At 35.0% G+C, this 11,366-nt stretch overlaps 1 protein-coding gene across 1 annotated transcript in view; it reads right to left on the reverse strand.

The window, feature by feature from the left end:
- The window catches only part of LOC128216146 (heat shock 70 kDa protein 12A-like), a 34,537-nt gene extending 23,580 nt beyond the window's left edge, over positions 1-10,957 (reverse strand). Inside the window, exons 1-7 of the mRNA XM_052922727.1 lie at positions 10,907-10,957; positions 10,611-10,749; positions 9,984-10,132; positions 8,721-8,800; positions 8,290-8,431; positions 7,837-7,984; positions 7,094-7,228 (exon numbers count right to left, since the gene is read on the reverse strand). Coding sequence (XP_052778687.1) covers positions 7,094-7,228; positions 7,837-7,984; positions 8,290-8,431; positions 8,721-8,800; positions 9,984-10,132; positions 10,611-10,749; positions 10,907-10,909 — 796 coding nt within the window. The 5' untranslated portion in view covers positions 10,910-10,957. The remainder of the gene's footprint in view (positions 1-7,093; positions 7,229-7,836; positions 7,985-8,289; positions 8,432-8,720; positions 8,801-9,983; positions 10,133-10,610; positions 10,750-10,906) is intronic.
- Positions 10,958-11,366: the final 409 nt, after the last annotated feature.

Here is an 11,366-nt window from a genome sequence, read left to right on the forward strand (position 1 = left end):
TAACTCTGATCATATGTCGACCTGAAAACTCGATTTTTTTATGTTGAACTTTGAAAATCTTCGATGTAACCGGTTGTAACACAATTGTCAGCATACACGCCTTACAATAAACCAGTGTAACCACTGTAACTATGGTCTTATAGGCGTTACAATATTCGAAGGTTTCATTTTATGGGCCCATTTTGTGCCCTATCTCCCCACAACAAGAAGGGGCGCCTTAATTGTATAGAAATTATCAACATAAACACAATAATTAATAGAAAAAAAAGTTGATAATCTTTCATTGGTATAAAATTAACTGATTGGTTTCATCAAACCATTAAAACATGAAAAAAATGAACATAAAGAAACTGACTTACCATGGGTTTTCATTCCAAAACTTACAAATGGCGTACTTAATTTTCCGAAATAAGATGGTCTTATCCAAAGAACTTCCCCTTTCGTTTTCAACTGTGTTACTTTTTATTGTTTATAAATGCGTAGAGTCAAAATCCACAATATTGAAGTTGCACTTCTACAGTATCGTTAATATGCCAGCTTTGATGGCAATGCATTAGGTTGTCTGCTTGATTCAATCCACAACAGATGCGAAGAACAATTTGATCCGTTTCTATGGGTTTATGGTTGAGTACAAGAAGGCTTTACCGACTCGTAACTCGTCAATCCTATCTAGCTGTCCTCGACCAACTTCCCTGCTTAACTACACAATTCTGTGGGTCGGGCCTCAAAGAAATTGGTTGCTTTTTAACACTGTTTTTTCTATAAAAACCGTACCATTTTTATCGAAGCAAAACCTGTTAATCACAAATGGCCATGTTAACGCTGCGTCATTTACTTTCTTTTTGTTTTCTCCGAAGGGAGGGCATATGGTCGCCACTTTGTCCGTCCATCTGTCTGTTCGTCCATCCTTCCGTCCACTGAGATTAACTTCAAACCTACTGACGGGATTTCAATGAAACACAGACAGAATACACTATGGACAACTGCAGTGCACAAAAGCCATACTCATAGCTGCGTTCATTGCTTATTTTATTTCATACTTGCAAATTCACAGAATTATCTCCCCTTAAAGTAGTTTTATGCTTATTTTTGTCTTGAGCATAACTCCAAAAGTCTTATTGTCTTATGATAAAATTGTGCGTTTCGCGTTTGGCTTTCCATATCTGTTCCACTATACAAGATCGTAGTAGAATAGGATTCTTAACATTATTAAGTAATTGAAACGTATTTTCATTGTTTGGTTTTAACTGGAGCACTACTTCATCAATAAACAAACCATGATTTAATTTATAAAGCCGTGTCCAATTTATCATTCTTTCATTGTCACATACATATTTTTATTTTTTGCAAATATATCCTATAACCTGTAAGGTAATATATGCTCATTATATATATATAATTTCATTTTTAACGATGAGTTTTATTCTCTGTCTAATAATTATTATAATTTTGTCCGTTTGTCGTTTGGCTTTTCATCTTTGTGATACTAAACAAGGACTCAATAAAATTTGATTGCTTTGATTGTCAGGTAAACGAAAGACAACATTATATCTTTAAGTGAAGGGAGATTAAACTAGGAATTAATTCTTCTTTAAACCGTGTCCAATTTATCATTCTTTCCTCGCCATAGATCTACTCTTCATTTTTTTTACTCAGTAGGGTAACATAATAATATAATAATAATTTTAATAATATTTGAAAAAGTAAACGAAGAAACTATAAGACAAGATCATTTGTCAATTTCTGTAATAGAACCTCTAGAACTGCACAGCGAAACACTCAGGTCTAAGATCAGATAGACAACAGACAACAATAAAGATTAAGATCCATACACAGAAGTTGTTAACTAAATACGGACCTGGTTGGGACACATATACGGCAGTAACTAGGCATTTAAGCTAAAACCGTCAATGTTTGGATTGTTGAATTGACCTATACACTACAATGTAGGGGGTAATGGTCCTTTTAAGACTTTTCCATCTACTACCGTAGATTTGTGCCCGTATGATCAAAAATCGCCCAGCCTGCTGAAAGGCTCTTGCACGAGGAAGAATGTCCTATTGTCCTGCGTCATGTAATTGGGGACAGGTGCAACATCCTGCATTCGACTCGGTCAAGATGAATCGTCCAGAGCTCCTCTTATTAGGTATTGCTGGCAATTCTTTAAAGTTTATTATGAAGACATTCTTGTAATAACGAAACACTTCACCCTTTACCCGTATTGCAAAAAAACATACCTCATGGCACAGCAAGAGCTTTGTATTATCATATTATTGTGCACTTCTTTCCAGAACATCTCCATAGCGGCCAGGGGTGAAAGTTTGATTGTAAACTAATTTAGTATCTGTGTTACCTGGCTAATGTTAAGAAAACCCGTACGAGACCGTACCATCTGAGCGGTAACGAAAGTGCCCAACGTTTCAATCGTACTCTTCTTCATATGTTAGGTGTGTTGACATGTGAACGAATTTCGGATTGGCCGACATATTTTTTACCACTTATACAAGCATACAATACAACTGGACATGAATCCACGAGCTTCTGTCCTTACTTCCTGATGTTTTGCAAGGATCTTAGTCTGCCCGTCGACGCTTATTTCGGAACCGACCCTGCAGGGAGACAGGAGAGTGGCCAATATGACAACTACGTAAGTCGCCTACGTGGGCAAATGCGCTACGTGTACTCGCCAGCCGGTATAAACTCGTAAAGCGGATTGCGCAAAACAAGAGACGTAACGAACCTCTTGTAAAGTAAAACCGCCTTGAAGTTGATGACATCGACCTCGTGCAGAAACTTGGCTTGAGTTTCAGGAACAAACTTGGTGATAAGATGGAGCGGAGACCCAGCGTCATTCTTGACATATCCTGATGTTCCTGTCTAGCAAGTTCAACAAGAGACTCGGAAGGGACCTGCTTTCTATCGTTTCCTTTTCACAGAATATGTAAGCAAGCCCCAACCTCATCCCAGTGGCCCTATACACAGCGTTGACCACATACATGTATCATACATCAGAGATACTAGTGAATCCGGGAACACCGATATGATCGTTGGACGTAGCTCTACGGAGGGAAACTAACGTCGGGCGTCAACAAGTCATGTCTCGAATAGAACGTCATCGAGTGACGTCATAACTGCGGGAATTCACAGTTCTTATTCTATCCGCTCCGTCACTGAATGTCGCAGCTGATACGCCCATCCGGCTCAACGCCAGTAATGAGGTTTCACCGTGACGTTTGGCCAATGTTCCGGGTTGACACAGTCCCTAAAGGGCAATCTTGAATGAGGAAATAATATATATACCATAGTGACAGTAATCCAGATATGTTTGTGACTCAACCGGAATCGGGACTCTGTACAAATATACCGGTGCCAATTCCGGAACGTAGGAAAACCCCTGATGTCAATGGACATTTTTTTCTGTTCAGGAGAACGGTGCTTATGAAATCCAGTCTCCGGAGAAACATTTGATAATGAAGTGTTGAAATGGTTTGTTACAGTAAGTCTGTGACCATGTGGTTTAGATTTTACAGTGGCTCAAATTTGTTATATTGAACTTTGATAAAGTTCACTGAACAAGATAAGTTCTTAATAATATTGAGGGTTTGTTTCATCTTTCTTGGAAAAGTTACGTCTAAAGATTATCACATTTATTCAGCTCTTTTATGTCTACATCATGAAATGTTTTATAAATCTTATATTTCATTTATGGTTTAAAAGAGATCGCTATATCTTAATGTCGTTGTTTTTTTTATTTTAATAGGGATTCTTGTTTCTAAATCAACGGTGTGTTCTCACTTTCCTTACCGCTTTTTTCGTAGAAATTGATGTTGCAGTTGGGGCTTGTATTGTCTGTTGAAACAGTAGCGTTAATATGTAGTTATTCGCGAAAATAGCTAGACTGTGCTACAAAAAGTTGCGCTTTTAAATTTAGGAAAGTCGTACTTAAATTTCATAGAATAAAACCCATACAGAGCTGATTTTTATTTGCAATTCATAATGATGCATATATAGTTAAAACGAAAAGTAATATACTATGTTTAAATGCAAAGACTTACAAGGAGTTAATGTTTACTGATGAATATATAAAAACATGAATAAACTATACTATTAATAAGACCATAGAATAACAAAGAATTGACATTAAAATGGTTTCATGTTAAAAAGGACTATTTTATCTGATACATATTTAAATAATTGACTTTGGTCTCAACAACTACAACAACAACAAAGACAACAACAACAACAACAACAAAGACAACAAAATTAAGAAGAACAACAACAATCACAACATTACAATCCCAACATCAACAATCACATCCACATTCTTTCTTATATTGGTCAATTGATAAAAACAACAATGGAAACTGGGTAAGACCAGTAGCCTAAACTATAACGAAGACATTATATAAAGTTTAAGGCAAACACACTAAACGATAGACACAAAGCATATACACAACAGAACAGAAGACCACACAGGCATCTTAATATGAAGCTTATTCTATAGTCATGATATTCGATAACATATAAGGATGTTTACTGGGTACTAACACGTTCAGTGTCAAGATTTCGGCATAAACACATCTTAACAAGATGACCATGAAAGTCTCATATCGATTATTTATTTATTTTTTACACAGTGACTTGTTCCGACGTGATGAGGTTTTGAGACATAACATTTACCGAACATATAGAAACAAACAAACAACTCCAATTAAACCTAAGATAACTATGATTTTACAAAGCGGTGTGTGTTACAACAAAGATATAAGGTAAGTAACTTTTCATGATAAAGATAGAATTACAGTTCTCTTTGACAAAAATAAATTTTAATAAATGAACATACAATTGAATATACAAGTAGAATATTTTCGTAACGCATGTATTCTAATAGGGATGTAAAGCAACTATTTGCCACTATCGCATGCTCTAAAACTTTAATTTCATAAACTGCTGCACACATTCGTGGTATTTTCTCTTTCCAAGTATTTATTGTTTGATAATCCAGTTATGTACATACTTTGATTATACAACTGTATTACACTAATTAACTGGTGTTAGATCTGTTTTTTATACTTTCTAAGAAAGTGAGGAACAAACTTAAGGCAAACAAAACTGTTTTAGTTCAGAACATAGTTTAAGACTTTATGTTTCTGAACGTTTAGCTCAAGAAGTCAATGTTCAGGCGATGAACTTTCCCGGTAGCGACCTCAGTAGCCTTGACCGCAATCTCTGTCCCTCCGTAAATCATTCGTACCTCAACCGATCGGTCAGTCCCACATCCTTCTATTGGAACTCTCAATTCGCCTGCAATGTGGCAACCTTCGTCGGTAACGTACATCGGATCTGGATCAAGGGTGTAATATATAGGAAAACGTATAGCGGCTTGACTTGATGAAAATGGAACGTAGTTTTGGTTAGCTTGTGCTTCTCCAACATTGAGGCACTGTCCAGCTATGATATGTTTATCAAAAAGATGTTTGCAACGAGCATCACCGTTCTCGTTAATCTCTTTATATGATTCTCTGTGAACATGTTCAATAAAATGCGCATTTATGTTTGTGCCATACGTGTATTTGCTGACTCGCTGAGAAATCATCTCTGGCCTGTGTCCGAATATCACGGCTCCTTTCAAGACTGCAAGGTCTGGATCATTTGGAATGATAATTGCTTGGCAATCAAACGTTGTTTTCATAGCTTGTTGGAGTAAGGGACAATTGCTAAATCCTCCGACTAGAACAATTGATGCAATGTCCTCTTTGTTCGACTGGTCAATTAGGTTTGAAACATGTTCAACTATAGAGTCAACTTGCGTCTTGAAGAAGTTGGTAACTATACTCATATCGACTTTCAATTTGTCGCCTTGGATGGAAACCTGAAAATATTTGCTTGTACCCTTACCAACGATTGTATTTACCAAGGCTGTTTCTTTCATCCTTATTTTTAATTCAATTAACAAATGCGATGTCTCTAATTGTGTTGATCGTAGATTTTCAGTTGATTGATAATTATAAAATTGCACACTTCGTCCTGGATGAAAATGTGTACTATTTTAAAGAAATAACATTAACTAAATAACAAATCAATTGCCAAAAAGAATGTTATTATTGAACAAAATACACACCGTACTATCAAATTGGGAGTCCTTTATGGCCTCATGAATCTTTTTGCCCCTGCTTTTTTTAACCAGCTTCGGTAACATTGCTGAAACTCTGAACACCACCGGCTTATCACTTTTCAGTGGGTCAACGTCTCGCTTTTTCATTTCAAAGTCGCGAATCATGTATATGTAGTCCTCCATGTAACACCGCCTAAAGGCGTCAATGGTATCCGTTCCTAAAACATGCCGGTACAGAAAATAAACAACATAACAAATCGTTTTAATTACATTCTAAACATAATATCCCGTTTAATATAACCATCGCGTATTGTTCTGTATTAAATATACGTATGTATTAAAACAATATATCTCCGACAATTGTTAACAATTTAACTAGAAACATTAATTGCTTAATTGGTAATTTTTCAGCAAGTGAAATATTTACTTGATCATTATCTTTTTTATGATTAAGATTTATATAAGTAAAGGAGTTTCTTTTCCATTGAAATCTAAGAGGATAACGTGAATTTTTTTTTTATTTTATGAATTACTTTCTTAAACGCTAGAACTAGACGTCGTATAACCTGGTTTGACGTCACCGTTAAAAGAAACCATATATCATTAAAACTACTGATTATTTTTGTAATTTGACTACCGGAAATCATCTCAGTATTCGTTTTACTTATAAAGGAATTAAAGCGATCGAATATATATTGTGTTTTACTAAACTTCTGCAATGCATATAGCGCGGGATATGACAATGTTGTTGTTTTTTTATGGTATTCGGCTCATCATAAGCGAAGGTAAAACAGATAGTAGGTTTTCTGAACTCGTTAAATAAAGTGCGTATTTCATGACTCTTGACAGATCCTATATATCTGTCATCAGTAGTTTTAACAACGTAGAATTAATACCGGTAAACGTGAATACCTTCTCAAATTGGTATTCAGTTGTTGATCTAAAACATACTTTGTAAAGCATGCGCCATATACGTACCTAAGATTCTTTCTAAAAACTTCACATAAGCCTCGTCCACCTTGGTCCCACCCCAATCTCCACCGCTGGCCTTGTAGATGTTCTTCATAGAACCGTTATCTGTAACCTCTTGTACAGCAATATCAACCGTGCCGCCTGATATGTGTGTAAAAATGACAATCTGGTCGTTATTTTTAGCTGAATTAGAACACCACATATTTTTACTAAATATATAAAAAGTTCGTAGTTCATATATACTATTTTCAATTAGTCACATAAAATAATATTGTAACACAGACAAATGCGTATTATAGAAATGCATCCAATGCAAAACAAATCTTTGTGACTAGTTTTAAACTGATATTGCAATTTTGTAACAGTAAATTATACCTGATTTAATAGGGTATAATTAATCATACTTTTATTGTTTAATTGTATAGTGATATTCTTATTTAAAATCAATACATACACATGTAAAGTAAGCATACTTTTTGAGTTATAAACCATTTACTACTTACTTAAAAAAGCAATTATGGAAAACATTAATCACTAATAACAAGATTGTAACTGTGTATTTGATAGCGTAAAATGCACACATGTTAAAAGATTGGTGAGTCTATAAAAATCCAGTGATAAACTACCGTCTCATAAGGTAGAAATAAACATGATATTCTTTATAAACAATTGTATTAATTGTGGTCCATCTTATTTGAAAGTGAGAGTGCATATTCAAGTAAGGCATCACACGTTAAAGAAAAATAAACCTCCTGCATCAACAACAAGGAATTTGCTGCCTGTTTTGAAGGTAGACAGTGAACCCTCTTCTCCTTTTTTCGCAGGTATATGTCGACAGTAAATGGCTGCAGCTTCTGGCTCCAAAGCTAGTATCAGCTTGTCAGAAGAAATGCCTGCCTGTGTTTAACAATGCAACCTATTTTGGTTTCGTTTTCAAAGAAGTAAGTTTTTACAATATTTTCAAACATGCATTATCTATTAAATACTCGATTTACTGTCAGTCATTGAACGGCAGTAGCACAAAGTAAAATATAGGGGATTTAAAGGGAGTTTCGAGCCTTCAATCTGGCATTGCTTTGTTTAATGATAAGAAGCACTCGTTGCTTTATATTCGCTATCATGAACTTCTAATATTATTAAGTTAATGACTTGGTTCAACAACATCGATACTTAAAATGGTACTTTTGACAGTGCGTCCTTACCATATCGGCTGCTTCTCTCATAAACTGCTTGGCACCGACATCCCAAATAGCGGGAACTGTCAACACCCAACTGATCTCCTCGGAGGTTATTACTCCCTCTATACGGTCACCAATTACCTTTAAGACGTCGTCTTTGAGAAATCTAAATTAAAATTATATGTATACTAAGCTAATATCGTTCCATCAATTGAATATTTCATCGATCTCATACCCTTGCTTTTTCCCTCTGTTTTAACATTAACAACCATTAACAACCATCAATCATTCAGCAAGGTAGTTTAAATGTTCATGTCAATTACGTCTTTGAATTGTTTGGTATTGAAACCCATTCCCTTTTTAAAGTTGTTTTTTTTTAAACTACGTTTATATTTCTTTGTGCTATGCAACTGTTGAATATAGGTTATAGTTGTTTGATCGATGCGTAATCTTACCTTATAGAACTCGAAAACACAAGCTGTGCATTCAACTTCTTTCCAGTTTCGTCTTCAATTTTCATGTCTCTTTTAATGTCCTATTAAAAGACAACGCCAACAGACCTATTATATGCCAAACTTACAGAAGGATTGAGTGGTATATGCAATCAATTCAAATTTAAACAATGACTTTATAATTGTTTTCCGCGCTTTTGTCACTTTAACTATATGGCTTACAATTGTATGCTTGCTAAAATGAGGTTTTTTAGGCTAGTATTCCATATGCGCATTAGTGGTTTGCATATTTCGTCTGCATCTGCATTTTGAAACGGAAACCATATTCCATGTGTCCGTAAAAGAATACAAAAAAAACATATTACTACGTAGAAATATAATTTGGTAATTAAAAAGGCATTCTTTTCTTAAAAGTCACAACTGTTTTTCACATGTATAGATACAATAAATTTATATGCAATCGGCTTAGTTAAACTTTAACATTCCAAGTAGAAAAAACGTTTAATTCCAACACACGAGCGCACACAAATCGGATGCAAATAGTGCGCACTCGTGCGTGCTGGTACATGGAATAGACCGAACTTCTTTAAATGTTAATGTTGTTAGGAGGACAGCAGATCCAGGCAACTTGCATATCGAATACCGGTCTATTATATTAATTGTTGCACATTGCGGCAAAACATTGGGGCAAACGTGAGGTTGAGCGCTTGTAAACCGGGATAAACTCCCAGTGAATTCTTACATAGTTTCTACTGACCGTGCCAATGCGGTTTCCCCTACTGTTTACAAATGGAGGTTTTGACAGTTGCTTTAAGTGACACTCTTATTTAAAATCAATACATGCACATGCAAGACAAACATAAATTTTGAGCGATAAACATTTAAGTACTTACTAAATAAAGCATTAAAAAAATGATGGAAACTATCTATTATTGATTACAAGATTGTAACCGTGTATTTGATAGCTGAAAACGAAGAAATATTAAATGATTGATGAGGGCTAAAAGATTTGCAGTGATCAACTATTGACTCATAACATTTTATTTGGGAGTAAGAGTGCAGAGTGCACCTTTAATTTTTGTTGTCTTATAACGGTCCGTCTCTTGTTTCGGGTTTGTTTTGCCTTGATGTTATAGTGTTTAACAAGGTATTGGTTATTTAGGCAACTGGGCACTTAGGTTAACCCATATTGTGTCAATTGTATTATTGATATTTTCTCCTTTTAAACTTTGCAATGATATGTGATGTTGCAGTGCTTTAAATTACCTTATTGTACAATTGCATCTTGAATCGCTTGAAGAAGTACCATTTGTCATGTTCCTCTGCTTCCACTAGATGTGTGTACTTGGTTTCAGCGTCAAAGCCGAACGCCGAGAAAGTTTCCCCATCTGGTTCGATCAGGACACATGTGGGGGCTGTAAAGTAAATCGTGACTGCAGGTTGTGGAATTAAAGCATAAAAAGCTGATGGTATACACTTGTTTTTAATATTTATATAAGGAATATATTGGGAAGGTGGCATCGTTTATAACTCTCCGGAAAACGGTAGGGATGCTGTTGTACCACTATTTTTTCCGGGATTTCTGCCCCATCAGGAATTTGAAGAACAAATTTATCAACATTTGATACTCAATAAAACTAGTGGGGGAAATGGGGTATTTGATTAATAAAAATGTATTTTGTTTATTTGCAATAGCATATTTGAAACCCTTTAGTTCCGGTCGCAAATGTTAGTCTGTTGTTACCGGCCCCGCCCCCAAGCTGTTGCCAGGTGATCAAAGATATCCCATAAATAAAGTAGGTTTATAATGTGCATACTTTTGACTACCAGTACTAACAGTTTATTTTCGTTTAACAATGCAAGGTCAATATCATTCATTTAAAACAAATTTACCTTTCATTGAAACAAGCTGGTCTCCATACCAACGTTTTGTTGCGACTTTTGTTGGGTCGAGTTCAAACTCGTGTTTAAATGAGAAAGACCATCCGGAGTACGTTGTTCCAAAATCAATCCCAGCAACAAGAAGAGGCGCCTTAATTGCATCGACATAATCAATATAAACACAAATAATGGGTCAATAATTTTTGAGGAATTTTGATAGTCATTTATCGGTACAAATTTAACATATTGTTTTTAGTACAATAATTTATAACTCTTTTAAATAACTACACATTAAAAATTTGACTTACCATGGCCTTTTATCCAAAAACTAATACTCCCAATAGCTGACTCGATTTTCTGAAATCATATAACCTTCGCTAAAGAACTTCCTCTCTTGTTCTCGCCTGCGTTATCTTATCACAGGGTTCCTGCTCTGTAAAATGAGAAAAGGTTGAATGACTAGTCACGAAAGCTGATGGATAGTGTTTCAGATTACTACCAAGGATTGTTTTATAAACAGCACATATTGATAATGCAAACAGCTGGTTACATCATACTTCACAACATAGTTATTAAAATTATAAAGAACTAAAACTGTTTACTTTAAAACATATGTTAAGTAGGTAAATGTTTACTTGAATGAAAGCAATTTAAAGGCATTTAAGAACAATTTTAAGAAGTTTTCTTTTTCAATATTACTTTTTATAACTGCAACATTTTTGTTAACTTATCTTGTGCATTGTTTACTTAAAGACTGAACTGCTAGAG

This window comes from Mya arenaria, chromosome 14 (assembly GCF_026914265.1).
Source record: "Mya arenaria isolate MELC-2E11 chromosome 14, ASM2691426v1".
In the NCBI taxonomy this organism is placed as follows: domain Eukaryota; kingdom Metazoa; phylum Mollusca; class Bivalvia; order Myida; family Myidae; genus Mya; species Mya arenaria.